General features: G+C 42.7%; 1 protein-coding gene across 1 annotated transcript in view; it reads right to left on the reverse strand.

Moving 5' to 3' along the window:
* Window positions 1-21388, reverse strand: part of ROBO2 (roundabout guidance receptor 2) — a 415201-nt gene that overhangs the window by 366546 nt on the left and 27267 nt on the right. Inside the window, exon 2 of the mRNA XM_088539329.1 lies at window positions 13821-14147. Within this exon, the coding sequence (XP_088395455.1) occupies window positions 13821-14147 (327 nt within the window). The remainder of the gene's footprint in view (window positions 1-13820; window positions 14148-21388) is intronic.

The raw sequence follows: 21388 nt of genomic DNA on the forward strand, positions 1-21388 counted from the left end.
CTTTATTATTCTTTAGATAACGAAAATATTTAAAAATCTCTAAAATCTCTAAAAATCCACATCATGGATTAACTTTTATTTGCTCAAAGTCTGCACAATGAAGCTCCATTCTGTTGGGGTGTCTGGATCACTCTGCAAGACAAAGAACGCTGACAGTATGTACACTTTCTTGACCATTATATTTTACTTCAGTTTATGCAACGTAACAGTTGCATGTTTGAGGTCAACACCCCAGGAAAGCATTAGCTAAATTTACTTCACAGCTCACAATATAGAAATGTTACCAAAACAAAAATAAAAATAGATTTTTGGAAGCTATATGTATGTCACTTTTGGGGGCTCTGTAGGTACATACATCTTTGTGAAAACAAAGACCTTAAAATACGAGCACCAAGGACTCAACCTATAAATACCTGGCCCTAAGGTTGCTATGAGCTTCCTGTCATCATAATGAAATTTCCCCGCAAGCCACCAGGGATGCGGATGGAATGTGGGATATATCATTTTCAAATATGGAAGATAATGATATATTTGAGATGGCAGAAGCAGGAGAGCATGCTCTTCCCACAGCCCTTCGTGTGGCTGCTGAAGACCTGCTCTGCTGTTGGGCTCCCCTTCAGCAGCAGAAACTTTAGCCAAAGTTGATGCCTTAACTCCTCAACAGAAGATCCTTACACTACAAAACACTCCTTAAGCAACAGGTAACAATTCAGAGCCTACAAAACAGCATTTAGGCTTCACTTAATGGTTGAGATTTACACATTACCAGTGAAAGCCAGTGAAGTGAAGAGTTGGATGACAGCAACATCCTCAGGCTCAAGTGCGATCGCAGATCCAGCGAGCGTCTCCCAGCAAAGTGCAACACGGAACCACCAGGAGCCTTGTGGGCTGCCTAGGACTGCTCTCCTGCAGTAGGGCCCAGCACGGCTATGCTACGTTATCCCAACAGCAGGGGAGGGCATCTCCCTTGTAGCCACTAACGATCTTATTCAGGGCCTCTAATAATTTCTTGTGTCTTGCGTACTGAAAATAAAGAACATGGCATCGGGAGTAAACTTCAGCCCTAAGTTATGTTCTCTCCGAAATGCTACATAAACCACAATGCACTTGAATAAAACCAGGAAAAAAAAATCTTAGAGGGTCTTAACTTCAGAAGAACACAGAGATATTTCTTCCAAATCAAATAGATAGTTCTTCTAAGCAAGTCTTTGTCCATTCTTTTTTACCCAGATACTTCCCATTCTTTCTCTCACCTTCCTCCTCTCCTGTTGCTTCCTCTATAGCAGTTAAAAGCCCATCAAGCCGAAAGAAAACTTTGTAAAGCACATAACACAAATGGGAAGGAGAGTAAAATCACAGCTGAGGATTCATATGTCCGATCATTCTCTCACATTGTAGCTAACACTATCTCTCTATGGAAGAAATGAATGAGTTTTAGACATAATTAATAATATTTATCAAGTGACAAAAGCACTGTTGTATATTTGGTCATTCAACATGTACATTCAACATGTATCAGCTTTTAGCTTAACCCACTTCAAAAGGATTTGCAAAAAGATGGTGAGAAAATGTTGTGGGGACTTGTGTTTCTTGAAACACTAGGGGAAAGACAAATATAGTAAGTCACAAAGCTGTGATTCACCTAGGCTTTGTCCTGACCCTAGCACACTCTTTAGCAGTCAGTGCTAATGGGTGTTATTATCACCACAAAAGATGATGCCTTTCTAATTTCTGCGACATCTGTCCTATCAATCCCGAACACAATGTTCCCAGGATCCAGATCCCTGATCACACAGGTAGCTGAGCATGTTATTGCTCAGGCAAATGCATTATGAATTCTCGGATGATGAACTATGCTAAGGCCAGATGTCAGAGGTGATGAAACTGATAATCCATCAGTAATTTTCTATCCACCACAACAGCTCTGACCCACTGAACTAAATGAATGCATTTAATCACAAACTAGTCAACTGATCAGAAAATGCCAGAGGGTAAAGAGAAAGCATCTTGACAGAGAGAAGACAGGCACTACTTAACCACTGTCAGAAGAAGAAAAGTGTACCTTATCTCAGTGTCTTACCTACAGAAACAGATTTGAGAGCTGAAATCATATTAAGAGAATCAAGTCTTGTTCTGTGATATGGAGAAGTACTGAACTCTTCTTGAATTGCCAAGACCCTTCTCTTAGGGGTTATCTTACATCTCAAACTGTAAACTCCAATTAATTCTCAAGGATCAAAGCCCAAACAACACATGATACAAACAGCAGGTGCTGCTTTCATATTGGCCTTTTAAATATCTACCTGGGTGAGGGCTTAAAAGACATATTACTCCCTTTGCTCCAACTACACCACCAACTTCATGACAAGGAAGAAGGGGAGACCAAATCTTGCAGTCTTCCCAAAAGTGAAACAAACCTATCCTGCTATGGAAAAAACTCTAACCACGGAGGAAGTGGGACTTTCCCTAGGTGTTCTGAGGGCAAAAGAACCTCACGCCTCCCCAGGATGGAAGAGCAGTAACATCTCACTTTGCTGCTCCTCTGCGCTGGCAGCCATGGCAGAAAGCTTTGAACTTGTTTATTCACACTTGTTTAATCCTGTTCCCATATAGCACATCACAGGCTGCAGGGCTAGGAAGATGGATGAGGAAAACCAGGGCCACAGGGGGGTCAGGGTCACGGTGTCGCTGGATCTCATTAACTGCATCACTCACTGCACAGTCACTGCAGAGGTCACCTCAGCTGAGGACTTTGGGGCAGGCGTGGAAGAAAGGCTGGCAGAAAGGTACGGAGGGTCCCTGCAGTTGAGGCTACGTATGGAAAGGAGGAGAGATTGCCCCTTAAGTTCCTAGAGATGCTTCTAGTATGCTTAGAAAAATGTTTTATACATATCTGGCACCTCACAGCTGAAGCGTGGAAGCTGAAGGGAAGACCACTGAAATAAGAAAAATGGCATCAGGAAGTTCAATTAGTTTTGCAAGTCAAAACTTTTTGGGAAAAAAAAAAAAAATTCTTATTTCTTCCATCACAATCTGCATATATACTAAAGCAATGGAACAGAAATAAAAAGAGTATGTAATGTCACAGACTGGCTCAAGCACGCAAATATGCACATTTTGTACTGCAGTTACACCGCAAACAGTGTGTTCCTAACAAAGAAGCTTCTTGGAAACAGAGGCAGTGACAGATGACACAGGAAACTCTGCACTGTCCATTACTTCAGAACTGAATGGGTTTCAATGATAATTAGCAATTTATAAAATAATTGTATACTGCATAGGCTCCAAACAATATTGTCAATATTTCATGACAATTGGAGGGCACATACTTCCATAAGATTAGCAAATAAATGTATTATTCATAAATATACTCCAGACTATACCTTGTTTGTGCACCAGTTCTGGACATCACTGTCAGGAACTTTATGACGGGCAGATACAAAACTGTTCCTTTCATGTAGCTGTTTAATTCCAGCTCTCTATCTATTCCCTCTAATGAATCATTCTGCAAAGACTAAATCACTTACAAAAGAGGTGAAAATGGATATTATTAAACTACTTTTAAGCACATCTGCAGCAGTGGAAAAAAACAACTGTGAATTTGTCTGATAAGACACAAAGCAGGTTTTCTTTTGTTCAATATGCAGGGGTAAAAGGAGAAAAGTGACATATAAACCTAGATCTGCACATGTGCACAGTGTATTTATGATGAACAGTCAAAATATTGTGATGAATGGCAAAATTAGGAAGTGGGTTATGCACAAAAGACAAAATTTTATTCTGGCAAATGAAAAAGTAAGTCTTGACAAACCACGGAAGTTATCTCCTAAGAAAATACAGTTTAAACAAATAAATAAATAAATAAACAAAACAGCTCTCAGACTCTGTTCCAAACTCTCTGCTTCCAATTTGGCAGCAAAATACCCTTCAGTGGAGATTTCATTCAGGGTGATGCCACTGGTGGGGTAGGAGACGCAGTCCTACGGTGCGTAGATCAAACTGACACCAACACCTCCCTCTTCCCCCTCTCCCCCCTTTTTTTTCTTTTTGGAGGTGCCAATTTTTCAGTGACAAGGGAACCTCTTTTTTTATTGAATTCCCACAATTACTTTTCCCCATGACCCCCTTCCAAAGTAGGGCTTATAGTACTTTATAGTAAGCACTCCTTGAAAAACAAAAGCAAAAAAAAAAAACCTCGTAATATTTCCATATCATCGACTAAGATTGATATGACCAAAGCTAATATACTGCATAATAAATGTTAGGTTTGTAGGAAAAGAACTTCAAAACTAAATAGAAACTAATGCCCTGATTCTGCTCAGGTTGGAAAACGACATAAAAAAAATCATGAGGAAGGCAAAGAAAAGGCAGAATATCCTTGTAATTAAGGCAGCATGTGAGAAGAGGCGGCGTTTCTTAGTTGTGCAGTGAGCACGATACACGACCCGGAGCGCACGGCTCCGTCTCCAGGAAGAGCCTGATGATGTTCGGCATCGGCGTGATGGGCTTTTAGGCCTGCCACTGAAGGAGCAGAATTTGTAAGTTCAAGGCAGGTATTTAAGCTCCTCCTACAGTGAAATAATAGGAAATTTAACGGATGCTCAGCAAGCAAGCAGGCACCTAGGAGCACCTAAGGAGCACAAACTGCATTTCCCAGTTTGCGGAACCAGGGGCACCCTGCTCTTCACCCACCCCCACAACAGCGCAAAGATGGAGCACAGCTTGAAAAAACCCAAAGAGAGACATGATCTCTGGTTGCTGACAGTAATGCCTGAAATATAAAAGAAATGAAAATAAATGAGGAAGCAGAATCAGAAACAACACAGAGGAAACAAAAAAGCAAATACTTTAAAAATAATTCCAAAGATTATTTGTCATTTACTCTTTAACAGTCAAGATACTTGGCCAGAAAAGAAATCCATCCTGACATAGCCTCTAAATTCTTGCCTCAGTAGCATCCTCTGTACTCCCAAATTGCTCTTACATACATTTCTGTTACCAGCATAACTAAAAAGCTTTCTAAAAGTTTTCTTCTCCAACTGAAACAAACAAGCCAGCTTTAGGGGTGTATAATGTCAGTCCATTTCAAAACTTCAACTTCAGGTTGCAATGAATTCTGTTTTTTAATTCCTCCCCAACTTGCGTGTGCAGCAGACAGAGAGCTTCCTGCATACACCACGCTCCTGAGGTCACTCGGAAGATCATCCTGAGTTCCTCTGCAAGGTTACTTCCCACCTAAACCATTTCAACTGGGATTTTTTCCCTCCGAGCTTCTCCTGTCTGGTGAGAAAAAAAAAATGGTGTTTTGAGGCAACAATGGAAGCGGAGTAAAGTCAGAGAAAAGATTTATCCCCTTGAGAAGCACTTGAAGGGTCAAGCTTATATTCTCTTCACAGACTGACACAAACTTCCTTCTTTCACTTTATTTATTTTAATCCATTTTATAGCAGGGGTGGGCAAGGGGCAAATTCAAGTCCAGAGAGAAGAAGTGAAGTCTTCTAGCAAGACATATATTCCTTAAAATTGCCAATTCTGAATGGTGAAGCTTCCTTCTCTCCTTTGGTTTATAAGATTAGGCAACAATCCTGAAGTACCTGTTAAATCCGGTTCCCAACCCACGAGCGAGAGAAAAGCAGAGAGGCCGATAATTGCAGGATGCAGCTTTATTACCAGCTAGCTGGGGTCCCCGGCTCACCCTCAAAGGGGAATCTTGCACAAGGACCCCCTGGCGCCGCGCGCAGGGTTTATACACCAGCCAGGGGGTGGGCGGTTACACATTCCCTTTTAAGGTCCGGCCGCTCCGGATTCTCTTCGGATTGGCCGTAACGAGTGTCGCTCCTCGTCGCTCCGCCCCCAGCAGCCGCTCGGCCCTGCCCAGCAGCCAATGGCAGCGCCCCGGGCTCGGGGCCGCCTTGCGCCAGATCCCGCGCGAAGTCGCGCGAGGCGCCCTCGGCCGCCATGAGCCCTGCGGGCCGCCGGCCGCCGCGGGGCACCGCGGGTGTGAGAGTTGTGCAGAAACATCGTGTTCCGTTCTCACACCCCCAACAGGAGATTCACATTATACAGCAGTAACACTGAAGATTGGGGTAGAAGACGTTAGATGAAGTGAAAAAGTAAAAGGCACAAGATCGTACACTCTCCCCTCACAGGGAAACCCCCTGGAAAGTGGAAGCTCATCTGCCACAAAATTACAGAGGACAAGAAATATCTTGTTGCATTAGATTGCTACAGAATGACTACAAACTTCTAAATTAAAATAAAGAAAGGAAATTTTCTTTAGTTTCCTAAATGAAAAGAAACTAAAAGAAAGGAAAATATTGAAAAAGGAACAAGCATTATCCAACTGCACATATGTTTACACCGGAAATTTTAAAACTATTTTGCTCTTCATCAGAAGATATAAGCTCTAAAATAGCTTCCAGCAGGAACTGGGATTGGAGTTTACTTTGGGTAATCAAACTGTTTCAAAAGAGTAATCAAATTGGTTTTCAAAATACGTATTGCAGCATTTCTGAAAGGAAAGCTAAGATACAATATGGTTGCAGAGAATGCAGGTGAGTCAGTGACCCAGGACTCCGGGGTCTTTGCTTCTCTGCACCACTTTGTGCAACAGGGGTCAGGATTTTGTGACAGCAGACAGTGACTGGGGGCACCTTCCTTCTCTAAAGCGAGGGCCTCCACTCCACTGCCACTTGAAAAAACCACACACGGGGAAACCTACCAGAAGTACCACTTAACATCCCACCCAAGTGGGACAACACTTGAAACTTTCTGTGTAAAACTTGCACTTGAGCAAGTCAAGTATCACCAAAAGACATGGCTTGCTCCTCCAAGACACGAAAGGGAGTAAGAAGACACCAAACACCACCAATTACCTCAGCGTTATGATTTCTGTTAATTAGCATAGCAATAAACTGTGTCAGTATTTACACCAGGCACTGTTTGCAAATGAATGGTCAAGAGCGTTGCTCTAAATGATTTTTTTTTTAATTCGATTTGACATCACAAATCAGCACTTGTCTGAGGCATATTCCAACAACAGCCAATATTTAAATTAATATTCAAATAATGCATACAGGTTTCTGAGTAAAGAGATCAGAGTTGTGGGTTTTTTTGTTTGTTTGTTTTTAAATGTTAACATTATCTTGCTCTGTTTTTTTTTCCCAGAATAACTAGAATTAGAAAAAGGTCAAGGAAAAAATGACTGCATGAGACACGCAGACTAAGAGAACATGAGTAGATAGTTGATCTTCAAGGTTTCTGTAAACTCATCAACAGTTCCCTTAGCTTTCAACCTTTTATCATGTAGAGCATTCAAAAAATATGTAAACAGCAGGTGTTGATAAAAATCAAAGACAAGGGATGAAGGAAGCTTGTAAGAAATCAAACAAAGAAACGTGCAAGAAATTATTAGAAAACGAATGGGGTCAAGAGCATAGCAAATAGGTTCTAAAAATGTAATATCAAAAGCCTTTCTTGTTGGTAGAAAAAGAGTAGGTCCGGGGCTAAGAATTCAAGGAATAAATTAGATCCTACAGAGAGTTTCTTTAAACTTTTCTGGATGTGGGAAGCCCTGAACACTCCAGAAATAAAAAGTTGGGGAGGACACAAGAGTGTGTGTCTACCAAGTACAGCAAAGTTCATTGCAAAGGCTTTACAGCTAATTCCAAAGGAGATAACCGACGCAGAGAGAGAAACCTCCCCGGGCCGGCGTACCCGCGCTGGCACCCGGCGGCAGCGGAGCTCAGGGGAACGCACTGGTGGTACCTGCTGGTTTGGGGCCAATCTGAGCATCGCTCCGTAAAGCTCCTGGTGTTGCGCAGATCTACCAGAAAAATCTGCTGTAACATCAGAGCATGAAAAGAGCAATAAAAATAAATGCAGAAGAAGAGCAAGATCTGAAGAAACCAGAGGCTCTGCACAGCTTGGTGCCTGGCACACTGAGCGTTACTGAAGGTACCATCCGTGTGACAGCTCCTCAGTGTGGGGGCACATTAACATATTAGGCCTTCAACTTGGTCATTCAGATCTGAATGACCAAAGTGGAGACCTAATGAAAATAAATGAGGATGTAAGGATGCCGTCACCTGACTAGACTCTGTTGCATGATCAGAAGAGCACTGGCTTTGTCCACTTTACAGGTTAAGGCTGAAGCACAATCTGGAACAGCATGAGAACCAGGCTAACAACAGGAAACAAACTCATCCTGTCTAGTGGTACAAAATCTTTCTCAAGTATTTCTGCTTTTTATTCCAGAATCTGGAATAAACAGAATCTGATGCACAAGACATACATAAGCAACTAATGAACTAAGCTAATAAGTAAGTGGAGAACTACTTTTTCACTCCCCAAAGGAGAATTTGGGATAAGGCAGGACCTGGCTAGTGTCTTATCTGATGGCTTCCCTCATTGCTATTTATGAATCTTCTCATTTTAAATAATGACTGCAAGAATAAGGCATACCTCATACAGCAGTGCTATACTATTGAATGATTTTTTACAAGGGCATTCCTGAGGGCTGCACACTAATCAACAGAAATTTGTTACTGCAAGCTTCGGGAGTACACGGAGTGGAGATTTAACTATTCTCCCCACCTTATTAAATCTGCCTTTCCCTGATTATCTGATAAAACTTTGTTTTTTCTCTTCCCTGCCACAGACCATCCCCAGCATTCTGTTAAGGACCGTAGTCTTCAGCACTTCAATTTCTACAATCAATGGCATCTGTCGAGTGAGAACAGAGATTGCCAGATCAGATAGGAAGCTTTAGATACTCCACTGAGAAGGGCGAGTACCAAAGTGGGGCAGAAAATGAATAGGATGCATTCTCTGCATGTAAAGGTAAACCACATCAAGCAAATGAGACTCTGAAATTGCAATTACAAAATCCATTATATTTTTTATACTTTTAATTATATGTTGAATAGAAACTAGATTAAAATCTTCCAGCCACCTTAGTATGAAAAACTAGGAACCATATATGTTTTGCAGGTGGCCTTCATCCTAAAGAACTAAATCCAAAGGAACTGGATTAACTCCATTATCATCAATGCACTGTGGCCTTTTGCAGTTGCTTCAGCACACGGTCGTTAGTATTACCGAACAGGGCTGATCAGATAGTATGTATTTTATACCTCTCAGCCTTTATTCACTTGATTTTGCAAATAAACCAGGTATGTTGTAAAACCACGTCCCCCTCTGCTTGTTTCAGAACTGGTATACACTTGCTTTGTGAGACATATATGATCCTTTGCACAAAGCTCAGTGTATGGCTCTAACCTCTCTTGTTACAGATAAAACATAATTTAGTTTCAGATGTAACGTAAACAGGATCATTATGTTTGGAGAGTGTTCCAAAGCCTGCTATTCGGGCAAGCTGTGACACATAAATAATGCAAGACCTTTTCTCTCGCCAAATGACTTCAGTCCAGCACGGACTCAGGAAGATGGAGGCCCAAATTTATATGGCCGTCACAAAATTCAATCTACTTCTGATTCTCCAACTGAATTATGGGTCAGCCCTCCATCATTTCCTATTAGTACCAACCCACGCGCCCGCACCCTTTGCCAGGGCAGGCAGGGGAGAGTCCTGCTTGGGAATACGCTGGCTCTTTATCCTGATACTAAAATGGAAGGGAATCGCAGCTAGTCTGAAAAGCCCTGTGTTTTCCTTTAGGAAAGCAAGGTAGAAAACGGGTCCTTTTCCCCCACTCGGCCCCCTGACCTCTGAACCCCAACCTCCTCACCACTAAAGCACTCGACAGCCCCTTTTCAAGCCTCCTCGCAGCACTGGCGCCACGCTGGAAAAGAGGAAAAAAATAATAATAATAATCTGGGGACTCCATCAATTTTTCATGAATTTTCATTTAGGCCCAAGCCCCCTCTTACGGCGGTCGATAGATCAAGCTGCTGTCACGTTTTTACCACCTGGGGCTGCCGCTGCCCTCTCGGGGCGGCCGCTCCTGCGGCTGGATCGGGGCGGCGCGAGGCGCCCGCGTGCTCCCCACACGAGGCGCCCGCGCGCTCCCCACACGAGGCGCCCGGCGCCCCACATGGCGCCAGAGGCACCCCCAGGCCCACGGGAGGGCTCCACCGCAGAGCCTCGCTCGTGTCAGCTCCTAGGCTGGGAAGAACTGTGCTTTTATTTCTGTTCCTAAGCAGAAAAGCAGGCTTGTGAAAGTACGAGCTACTTCAAACCTCGTTGCTCTCATAAAATCCTCCCAAGAAAACCTGAGCCCGATGACATTTGTAATAATTCCAACCCTTGTTTGCCTTCATTAAATAAAAAGAAGCCTTAAAAATCTGTAACAGGTTTAAATATTTCAGCTGTTTTTGAAGTAGAATGTTTAATTCTAGTGACTTTACCATAAAACAAATGAACAAAGAACTGCCACATGCACACAGTGGAAGAGGTGATTCATTGTCAATATCAGAATTATTTCTTCCTTTTGTAGAAACTTTATTAATAATAATAATATATAAAAAAGATGTTGCTTAAGGAAGGATGTTGTTTAAGTAATTTCCCAAATCACATTCCCTCAGTGTCAGTGACTTTGGGCAATTTATCTAAGGACATAATTCAGCACAAACAAACATCTGCTTTGATCAAACTTCCCTTTGACTGTGCTCATGTGACTGTGCTCTGAAGAGACACAGATTTAAAAATATACTTAAATACCTCGGGTGAACTGACACCGAAATTCATCATGCTTGGGCAAGGTGTTAACTGCTATTAGATCAATAAGTGTTTAGGGAGTTCAGCAACTTGCAAAAAATCGCTCATCAACCAAAGGGCAAAACGATTGCCTTCAAAATGGGCTCCTCTTTATGCTCTGACTCACTGCACGCCCCCGCTGATTTCCCTTCTCTCGTCTATGTTTACACATAAATCTGAACACATTAAAAGATTTTCAATGACAGTGCTTCTGTGGCAGATGAAAAAAATCAAACCAAAACCAAGAGAAGAACGAATCACAATTAGTGGGCAATGACTATCACCCGAATGTATAAGCGTGACCATTCTTAACAGCAGACACACAAAACCAACACATATTTGTTCATAAATCATTCAAAACTTGCAAATTACCAGGGACAGACAATTTAATAAGCAAAGTAAAACAATTACTGGTTCTTGCACTAAAACAGCAGACTCAAGCATTTTAAGCCCGGAAAAGCAGCAGTTTCTCTCTAATGGCACAATTTGAGGCCACCTACAGCCAGACAATAATCCAAAAGCCTCTTGTCAGCAAAGAACAAGCACCTTGTTTGCCGGTGATGAAAACAGCACAGCTTGGTGCGGGAAGAGCAGTTTTCAACACCACTGCAGAGAGCAGGAGCCGGAGCCGATAGCAACCGTCCTGGGAGCCCCTCGCAGGGCCGCGGCGTCCAGGCCGCTCCGGGTGCTCGGCCGCTCCAGCGGGAGCTGAGGGAGGGGAAGGAGCACCGCCATGGACAACGGGCTCTCCAAGATAACTCCTTTCCCTTGTGTGCAAACGGGCTAGTACAGCCCTTCCCACCCACTCTAGTCCAGAAGGGCTGACGTTGAAACGAACAGTTAAAAGACATAAAATAGATCTTCTCCAAAGGTCACTTGGAAACGTAGTTTTAGATACAGAAGTCAAATGAGAGGAAGAAAGGGGAAAGACTCAAAACCAAGCAGAGCTGAGCAGTTTTGCTTTCATCCTCCAAACAAAGTTGTCAGTGAGATGCTCCAAGTGATTCCTTTTATACACATCCAGCACTATATGTCATCCTAGACTGCCAGTCTTTAAGACCAACAAGTGTAAAACTAGCAGAACATCTAAAAGAAAGTAAATATTTACACTGTTTATTTATTGACCACTTTTCTTTGGTGATGACCTTCCTGCAATCACAGCCATGGTACAGTTCAAGGAAAGACAAAGCAGTATTTGATTTAGAGTGGAGCAGGAATGTCTGCTGTAGAACCACTGTTTAACTGTGAATTCTGTCAGTTAAACTTCAAAGCTATGAAAACAGCAAAATAATCTGGTGTCAGGTGCATGCTGCTACAGCAATAACTTTGGTTATCATTTCAGATCTCAAGTTTCATGTTCTATGATCCTACCTTAAAAATACTTCTGACAATGAAACCTGGTTTTATTATTTTTACGGTGTTCTGTTATCTCACCCACGGTTCAGGCATGACCTGCCGCCAGCTGCAGAGGTTAAACCCAACTCCAGAAACTGGGAATGCTGTAACGAGAGCCTCATATTGAACACTGAAGTAGGGATCAGTGAAAACTGATGAAATACAGACCACCTGTGTATTTCCAAATAACCAGTTTAATTTGATCAAGGCATATCTTGCACTGGCCTCTGAACATAGACAGGAGATGTCTTAATTTTGACAGGACTGTAAGAAAATAGAGAATTCAAAATTTTTATGCCTCTCAGATTTTCTCAACAGACAGCTTAAAACTGACATGTGCATATCCAGAAACACCCCAACAAATGTATCAAGACATGTTTACCCTTCTTAAATTTGCCTTCCTCTTCTTTCCAAATATTTGCCCAATCTAATTAACATTCTTTGATGACTTTGTGGATTGGATAAGTACATATTGGTGGCTTGTTTGAATGCCAAAAGAAACCGGTTTTCTTTTTTTTTCTGAAACAGTTCTGAATCTAGGTTATGAGAAGCAAGAGACAGTGAACAAGACTTTTCTACTTAATTTCTGTCAGCATTTAAATATTCCAGGAAGGGCATTTTCTGTGACCTAAGGAAAGACTGAAGCTTCTATATTACATAATATTAGCTACAAAAGACTGTGGACTTGCAGTAAGAAAGTTATGGGGAAAGTTTTTTGTTTTTTTTTTCCCCGCCCCAAAGAAGCTGAATGAATATTTCTCCTAATGTATACACTAAATGATATTTTGTGTTGAAGTCCTGCGCAATTCAAACACATATTTGGCAATTACTTCACTAAACAAAGAACTCTATGAGGAAAACTCAAGTCCCCAAAAGAGAACAGCATTTATAAAAATATTAACACACATTTACCTGAGGGATACACAGCTATCTGCAGCTGAGATTGATCAAATTTAGCATTTTTCTTTAACCTGTAAAACTAAGCAGGCTTAAGGTACAACTGTGCCACCATACATGTATGATGTGCCCGCTTCAAATGTGAATAAAACAAATGTCTCTGCTAATGCTATTAGAAGCTGAGTGTGTACCCTGGGTGGTCTCTGCAAGAGCCATGACAACTTCTCTGCTAAGACCAAGGGAACTGACAAACAACAAGACTGCTCTGATGATATGAGAAATGGCCCACAATTTCACATGCCATTCATGTAATAAATGAAGCCAGGATGGAATTGATGATAGAAGAGCATACTGAAGGTATTGAGGTTTCCAGCAGTACAGAACATGAGTCACCAAGAAGCTGCCTGTTTCTGCTCAAGTAACAGATGACTAGATAAAGAGAAACAGACAGTGCACCTTATATTAAATGATAGTTATTTTTCCACATTAGCTTCAGTATAACCAACTTTAGTCATAATTTAAAAATTAGATTACTCTTTAAAGGAAGATTAGCCTTTGTCCATGCTTGTGTCAATCATCATTATACAGTGGCTAGAATCCTGCCTCATGTATAAATCACGTACTCTGTACGGTCACTGCCACTGAATAAATTCATATAGAAATTACTTGACTAAGAATGATAGTTAACGAGGAAACACTGCACTGATCTACATTTATTGTCTCCCAGCCCGCTGACCGCGTGCAAGCGCTGGGTGAGAGCACCACGCCAACCAACAAGTTCTACTCGGCGCCAGCCGCACGAGCATTTACTCACATGCCACCTCCAGAGACGCGTTGCGACTCACAGCTTCGCCCAGGTAGTTCCTCGCGACGCAAACGTAGCTCCCTTCATCGGGTTTGCTCCTGCGCCCGTGCACGATGCGCAGGAAGAACAGCGACCCGCTGGGCAGCAGCATGCGGTGCGAGCGCGGGTCGTCCTTGTCCGTCTCCACGCGCTCGCCGTCCTTGTACCACTCGATGGTGGGCGTGGGGCGCCCCTCCGCCTTGCAGTTCAGCGTCGTGGGCTCTCCTTTGGACACGATCACGTCCGAGGGGTGCTCGACGATCCGCGGCGGGAAGTCCTCCTGGCGAAGGCGGGATCCTAGAGACAGAGGCAAGGGAGAAGAGCAGAGAGATTTACTTTTGCTTTTATTCCACAACACGCTCTCGTAAGTTAGTCTCTGCTGATGCAGGGAAAGTTTTCCAAGAAAAAACAAAACCCAAAAGCCTTCACACGTATGACACCCATCATTTTGCTTTGATCAATCACAGAGACTGTGCCAGAGACTTTGAAAGCCTGAATCTAGACTGCGGAAACACACCTCTGACCGAGGCCTTAGGAGATTGACACCACACACAGACCGCACTTAAAGAAGGATCTATTACACACACATGCAGGCATGACACCAGATCTCTTCCTTGAGCCAATAATCCTTCTATTTACACTGGCCTCTAGATCCCTCTGCCCCCTTTCACATTCCTCTCACAGCTGCTTCCCCCCCATCCTTTCTTGAGCCAGACTTGACAGATGGACATCTCCAAAAGCGCTGTGTGTCTCGCCACGGGCTGGGTAATGCTTCTTCATTGTTTTAAAGTAAGTTTTATACCCCTCTTCCCCTAACAGCCTAGGTAGGGAAATAGGAGGTGGGGGCGATGAACACGACAAGCAAAACACAACCTCTCCATGCAAACCTTGAAACCTGGCAACTATCCTTTCCTTCATAAATTTCTAGGAGAACAGTATGTGTCAACTGCACTTTAAAGCTTCCCAGTGAATCACACACATGTGCACGCACATACCAAGCCAATGTACGTACACACGCACCCCAAAGTGCACTGCAGACTTCCAGGCCTGAGAAAAGATCTTTAGTCCATTCTCCTTTATCTTCCTTTAGCATTCCTCCATTTCTCCACTCTGCTTTTTAATACTCAATCTTTTCTCCACAAATGCACTTCCTAACTTATCTGCAGTATTCCTAGATTCCTACCAACACAGTATCATAACCCTGATTACACGGTTACTAAGAGTTGACTTAGCTTCCAGATTTGTACACAATCCATCACAACAGGAATCTGGAAACTTGGCTCGTCCCTCAACACACTGCAGGGGCTCAATCTGACAGCAATATGCCTCGGAAAGAAAGGGCTTATATATTTTTTTCCCCGTATAAAGAGTACCAAAAAATAAGTAGAGAAATGAATCCCACCATCACTGTAAAGTAATACACGCAAAACACCTCCTTTCAAATACCCACCAGAATAATTTTTTTCTTTTATCATTTTACAGTATTGATGAGCAATATGCTCAATTACAGCATCGAAACTACTAAGCCTGGATAATACTGAAGTTTGTACAATACTAATTTTATGCCTTGTTCTCTACCACTCAGCAGAGCCACTTAGACCCACTGTTGGGTCCCTTCTGCATTTCCTGTGTCCACTCCATTTCCCTACCCCAAGGTAGTAAACTTGGAGATTGGACAACGTCCTCCAACACCACCACTGAAGACCTGAAATGAAGAACTGCCAAAAGGGTGATGCCCTGTAGGAATCTGGGAACCCAGGAAAAGTCAGGAATATGGAAGGAATCTGTGCTGGAAGAGAAAGGGTCCCAGGATCCCATTTCCCTTGCCGCCTGTACCATTTTTATCAGGAAAAGTCAGAGCATCCAAATCCTGACTTAGCTTTCGCACACAAAATGCAGTAGTACCACAGCACTACCCTAAATACTGCGGTACTCTTTAGGAGAAAGAGCTGATGCTGTTTCACATTTGTTATGCTTCCCGTTACATCTATTCACAGACACACTGTAAGAACAGTGTAAGAAATTGCAGGAACAGCCATCGGCCAACAGAAATATGAAGTCTAGCACTTCTGACTTCAGTTTCAGCCATCCAGATATGATCCCAACCACAGCCCATCAACTTACTTCAATTCTTACTCTTGAAAACACTGGCTTTATCTTAAAAAATTCCTTCTACTCATGCCAGTAAGAACACCACCAAAGTTCAGGAGGTGTTTCTGAAGCTTCAGCATGACTTACTGAAGACACAGCGGAGTAATGGATATGACTACGCTGATAACGCAAAAAGTGATTATCAGAAAGTTACATGATCAGAAAGCTTAACGCAAATCCATAGTAGGAACAAGTGCTTTTTTAAGGCAAAATACTCATTAAGAACCAGCAGGTAGAGAGTGTCACAGAGTCCCCCCTTCCACACTGAGCACCAGCAGCTCCTCCTGGAAGATGCTCCAATTCAGAACCACCATCAGGCAGCACCAAAACCCAATTCACCCCTCTTTCCTGGCAGCCATCTGCATGCCTGGAAGAGTCACCCCAAGCAGTGTTCTCCCACTTAAGTTTCAGTTCTTCTGCTGTGGCTCTTCTTTTCCCTCCCCACAGATACTCTCAAAAACACGACCCAACTTAGAAGAAACAGAAGTATCATTAACTGCACGAGCTGACTCTACCGAACAGACTTGTTTCTTTTACTAGAGGGTGAGAGGAGCCACAGCATGTCTACGGGGACAAGCTCCTTCACCACAACAGGCAGTTTGTGCTGTGTGTTGGGCAGTCCCCACAGCTGAGCACAAAGCACCCCACTGACATACACCGCTCTACCAAAGACCTCAGCCTAGCCTCTCTCACCAGCCCTTTAAGAATTAAGTCAAAGAAGGAGGCAGTATCTGTAGGGCAGCTTCCAATATCTATTGATTAGGAACATGTCAGTAGGAATCATTTGGATTTTTAAAGAAAACACTGCTTTGAGACAGATGCAAGCTGATGTAAACTGCACTAGCCCAGTGGCCACTACTGGAACTAAAAAAGTAAATTGGCCAAGGTTCTCATCCAATAATTCATTAGTAAGTAGGGGGAATTTACAAGTTTGACAGACCCTAGCCCACAAACCAGTACTGCCATGCAGCAGGAGACAAGTAGTGCATACCATTAAATAATTGTTTTATCCCATATGTTCATTTGTCACCTTGCCACATTTTATAGCTTTCTCACTATTTTCTCCCAAGATAAAAAAAAGTGTACTGTTTATTGTTTTCTGTTATTCACATTGACCTTCTGTGCTATTGTTGAACTCTAGTCTACAAGTCAGAGCTGAGTTAAAAAACAAAACAAAAAAGTCACAGTAATTCTACATAAAAATTATTCTTTATTTAATCCAAAGAGCGACTGGAAATTGAATTTCAGGGAAACATTTTCCACAAAAATGCTTGGCTGAATGGATCTGAATGTAAAGAACAATACAGAATAAGATATTAAATCAGCAAGTATAACTTACTATATTCTGCTTCTACTGGCAGATACTAGTATTCTATTTAAAGATAAGGCAGAATGGGATCCATGGTACAGTTCATAAAAAACCTATATGAAATTCCTAACACGGCCAAATATAAAGTTACAGCCTATAGTTAACGATGGAAAACTAAAATATGGTACAAAATCTTGCAGAATAACCTTCATTCCCAGAAAGCAAAGCCCAGCACCTAATGATAACTGCTGACCTGATAAATGTTGACCAAGGGGAAATGAGGTAGTTCTCATAATCATAATCGGTGACTTTATAGATTTGTGATGAGCCGTCACCTCCCGGATAACGAGCACGCTGGCATTCGCGGCCACCTCAGCGCAAATTCCTTGTGCATCCGTCACTATGGACGTCTGCAGAGGTCAGGACTCGGCGCAGGAAGCGAGGGGAAGCAGGGGAGGAAACGCTTTGCCACGGAAAGGCACCGAGGAGCTCGACTTACTGAGCCGTACGGACACGGCGCTAGCTTTGAAACACATTCGCCATTCACTGCTCTTTTACTCCCCTTCCTGCCATATCGATTTTTGTACTTAGGTGCTTCCTAATCAGAGAGGTGAAAAAAAAGGAAAAATGAGCTAAAGTAGTAAAAGAAAGAAAAAAAAAAATCCGGAATGCACATTAAACTCTGCCTGGCTGAAGACAATCTTCAAACTCCCTTTTTGTAATGCTGTAAAAACGGTGCAAGTACGAGAACAACATTTTGCTGGACTTTACTCCACACGCATCAGACAAAGTCCCTGACAAGCACCTTCAAAACTCCTCTTCCCAAAAGTGCAGCAGAAGAGTCATTCATTCCCTCATTCTGAGCAGAAGAACCACTCCATCAGTGCTCAGATGCACTCAGACTTTCTCATGATTAGCTGAAAGTCTTGTGGATTTGCCGTAAGATGCTCCAACTTCAAAACAAGTTGGCTTTGAAACCCCATGTACCACAGAGCTACACCTACACTGATAGCATATAAGCAGAATATGTGATGGTATTTCTACTCATTGATATGGTGTCTGAGTAATCCTAAAAAATAATGATTTTTTCTCCCCAAGAATCAGAGTAATAGACTTGCTATAGGAAAACAACAGCAAGTAAAGAAGGAAACTAAAATAAAACGTTAATACTCTACCTGCACTGTTAACAATAAAGCTTCTCCACTACAGCTCCATAAAGCCACTACACAGTCACCTTATTCTGAGAACAATGTTGTGTGGGGGTGTAAATGGGCACCTCCATCTTCACAGGGAGAGGTATCCAGCTATTCGCATCCTACTCCTATGCTACAGTCAAGAAGCATCAGGGAGAACACCTACCCTTCACACTCCTCCAGCTTCAGTTCCATTAGCTTCACCCCAAGACCAAAAGTTGATTTTATCTACTAAGTTGCTTCTTCAAATGAGCAGCTCCAAAGCCAACGGTCGGCCCCACAGGAAAAGCAACAGTACAAACTAATCTCTCAGAATATTCACTCACTTCTAAAATAAGTTACTGGGCAAATCGCAGTTAGTAGAAAGGCTCCGAATATACTCCAGAAAGACCAGTGCCTCCAACTAGACTCTGCACCACTGATCACCACCCTCTGGGCTCTGCCATCCAGCCAGATTTTAAACCACCTCAGCGTCCACTCATCTAACCCGCACTGCCGGAGCTTGCCCAGGAGGACGCTGTGAGGGACGGTGTCAAAAGTCTTGCTGAAATCCAGATATATGACATCCACCACTCTGCCCTCATCTACCCAGACAGTCACTCCATCATGAAGGTTAGTCAAATATTACTTCTCCTTGGTGAACCCATGCTGACTACTCCTGAGCACCTTCTTATCCTCCACATGTTTGGAGACAACAGCCAGTATGAGTTGCTCCGTGACTTTTCCAGGGATGGAGGTGAGGCTGACTGGTCTGGAATTGCCTGGGTCCTCCTTCTTGCCACTGTTGATGACAGGCATGACACTGGCTTTCTTCCAGCCTTCTGGCACCTCCCCCGTTCTCCAGGACCTTTTGAAGATCATGGAGAACAGCTTAGCAATAACATCCACCAGCTCCCACAGCACTCTCGGGTGCATCCCATCAGGGCCTATGGATTTGTGGATGTCAAGTTTCCCTAAGAGTTCTCTGAAGCTCCCCCTACTCTTCTCATATTGTTGCTAACACACTTGGGATATAACCACAAAACACAGAAGTCACGATCAATTATGATACAAATACTGACAAAGACCCAAAACAAAAGATAGAACAAATATATTGAGCAAAAGGAATTTTTAAATATGAGCAGATGTACTCCTTTGGATAGGTACACCGAAACATTCAGTTCAATAATTCAGACAGGTCAGGCTTAAAAGACAGGGTCATATATTTAGTTCAGAAAGGCCAAAGCTGGAACTTTAGCTGAGCATGTAGTTCCTAACTTAGGCTTTACTACAGAACAATAGCAGAATAGACAGACATCAGCCCAGAACAGCCATACTGCCATTTGAAAACTGCTAGTGTGCTCCAGTGAAAGCAATTAATACTGTGTCTGAGAGATTATTAGCCTGTTTTGTGCATTTGACAGCGTTTCAAACGCACTCCTTACAAGAGCTTTGCCAACAGTGCAGGTCCTTCCTCAGGCTCAGCAAACGGCTGCTTTATCAGGAAGAGAAGCAGCAAAAGTGCAACAGAAAACATATCCAGCAGCAGAAAGTAGTAGACAAGGGAAGAAAAAAAGCCTGAATATAATTTATTTTACTTAGAGGGCTGCTCTAAAGACACATTTTTATGTCAAATATTATTTTATCCTATAATCCTGTTTTCCTGATACCTTTAAATAAGAAAAAAAAAATAAAGGTGTTGAAGTCACAACTGAAAGAGTAACATGATTTGAGGACATAACGGGTGGTTACAATAGCCTAGGCAGAATCTTTCCTCACAATTTCCCAACCGACACTGACCCTAACACTGCTGTTTGAGATAACATCAGCTTGAAAAATGATGCTCTTGTAGACACTTAGTTAAACGTGTTGAAAGACAGTCACAGTTGCTGCTCATTTCCTTGCCCTTTTGTATGCCTTGTTCTACTTAGAAAGTACTTACCAGAGACCCTCATTATACACATCTGTTAGATATAGTGAATAAGTATTTTGCCTTCACTACCCTGTTAAACACAGAATTGACTGAATGGAAGCAGAGATCTCAAACAGAGATCCAGTCAGTCACATCCTTGTTCGAACAAAAGATAATGTACAGAAAAAAAAAATCAAGATAATGAGAAAACTCAACTGGAGCACGGGCCGATGCGCTGGCATCACCCTGATTACCTTAGCTGCATTCCTCTGGGCAAAGTGAAACAGTAAGGACTACACTTCTAAGATTTGCACTAAGCCATCTCTCCCCACTCCCTGCAGGCACAGGAATGCAGCCGGAACAGGCCCAGGAGGTTCGGCTGGGCCTTGCCACAGTCGTGTTCGGAGTGAGCTGCGTCAGCTCTGCAAGGTCCTCCAGAAGCTTCTCCTGGAGCAAAATTCATCCATCCAGCAGCACATCCTAACTCCCCCAGACATGGAGCTGCAGGTAAGCCGCCCCCACAGAGCATGTTTGGCCAGGAAAAGAGGGCAGGGAACACTGACAAGGAACACCAATAGCTGTCATCCAAAGCATTTGGCCAAAACTTACTGCAGATGCAACTTTATTAAGTTTCTGCTGGATAAAACTGTGATCTTGCTACATGAGATGTAGTCAGACTTAACGGTAAAGGAAAAGGCTGCAAACTTTTTTTTTTTTTCTTCATTTTTAATAAAGATGTGGACAATAATCCAATATCACCCTCTTCATTGTATGAAATGATTTGCAGCAAAACATCCTGAAGTTATTATGTAGACTTGAAGGAATTTTATTTTAATTGATGTCTCTTCAAAATCTTCCTTCCTCCTACACTAATGTACACACACTGTACTTTGACAGCTGGAAAAATCCACCCGCAATACAGGCTTAAAACAAGAACAGCCAGCCCAGAGGGGAAAAAACAGCTCTGTGTGTTTGGGGAGTCAGTTTTTAACAG

The sequence above is a fragment of the Tinamus guttatus genome, unplaced genomic scaffold (genome assembly GCF_059628265.1).
Source record: "Tinamus guttatus ecotype Peru unplaced genomic scaffold, ASM5962826v1 Tinamus_guttatus_pri_ptg001602l, whole genome shotgun sequence".
Classification (NCBI taxonomy): domain Eukaryota; kingdom Metazoa; phylum Chordata; class Aves; order Tinamiformes; family Tinamidae; genus Tinamus; species Tinamus guttatus.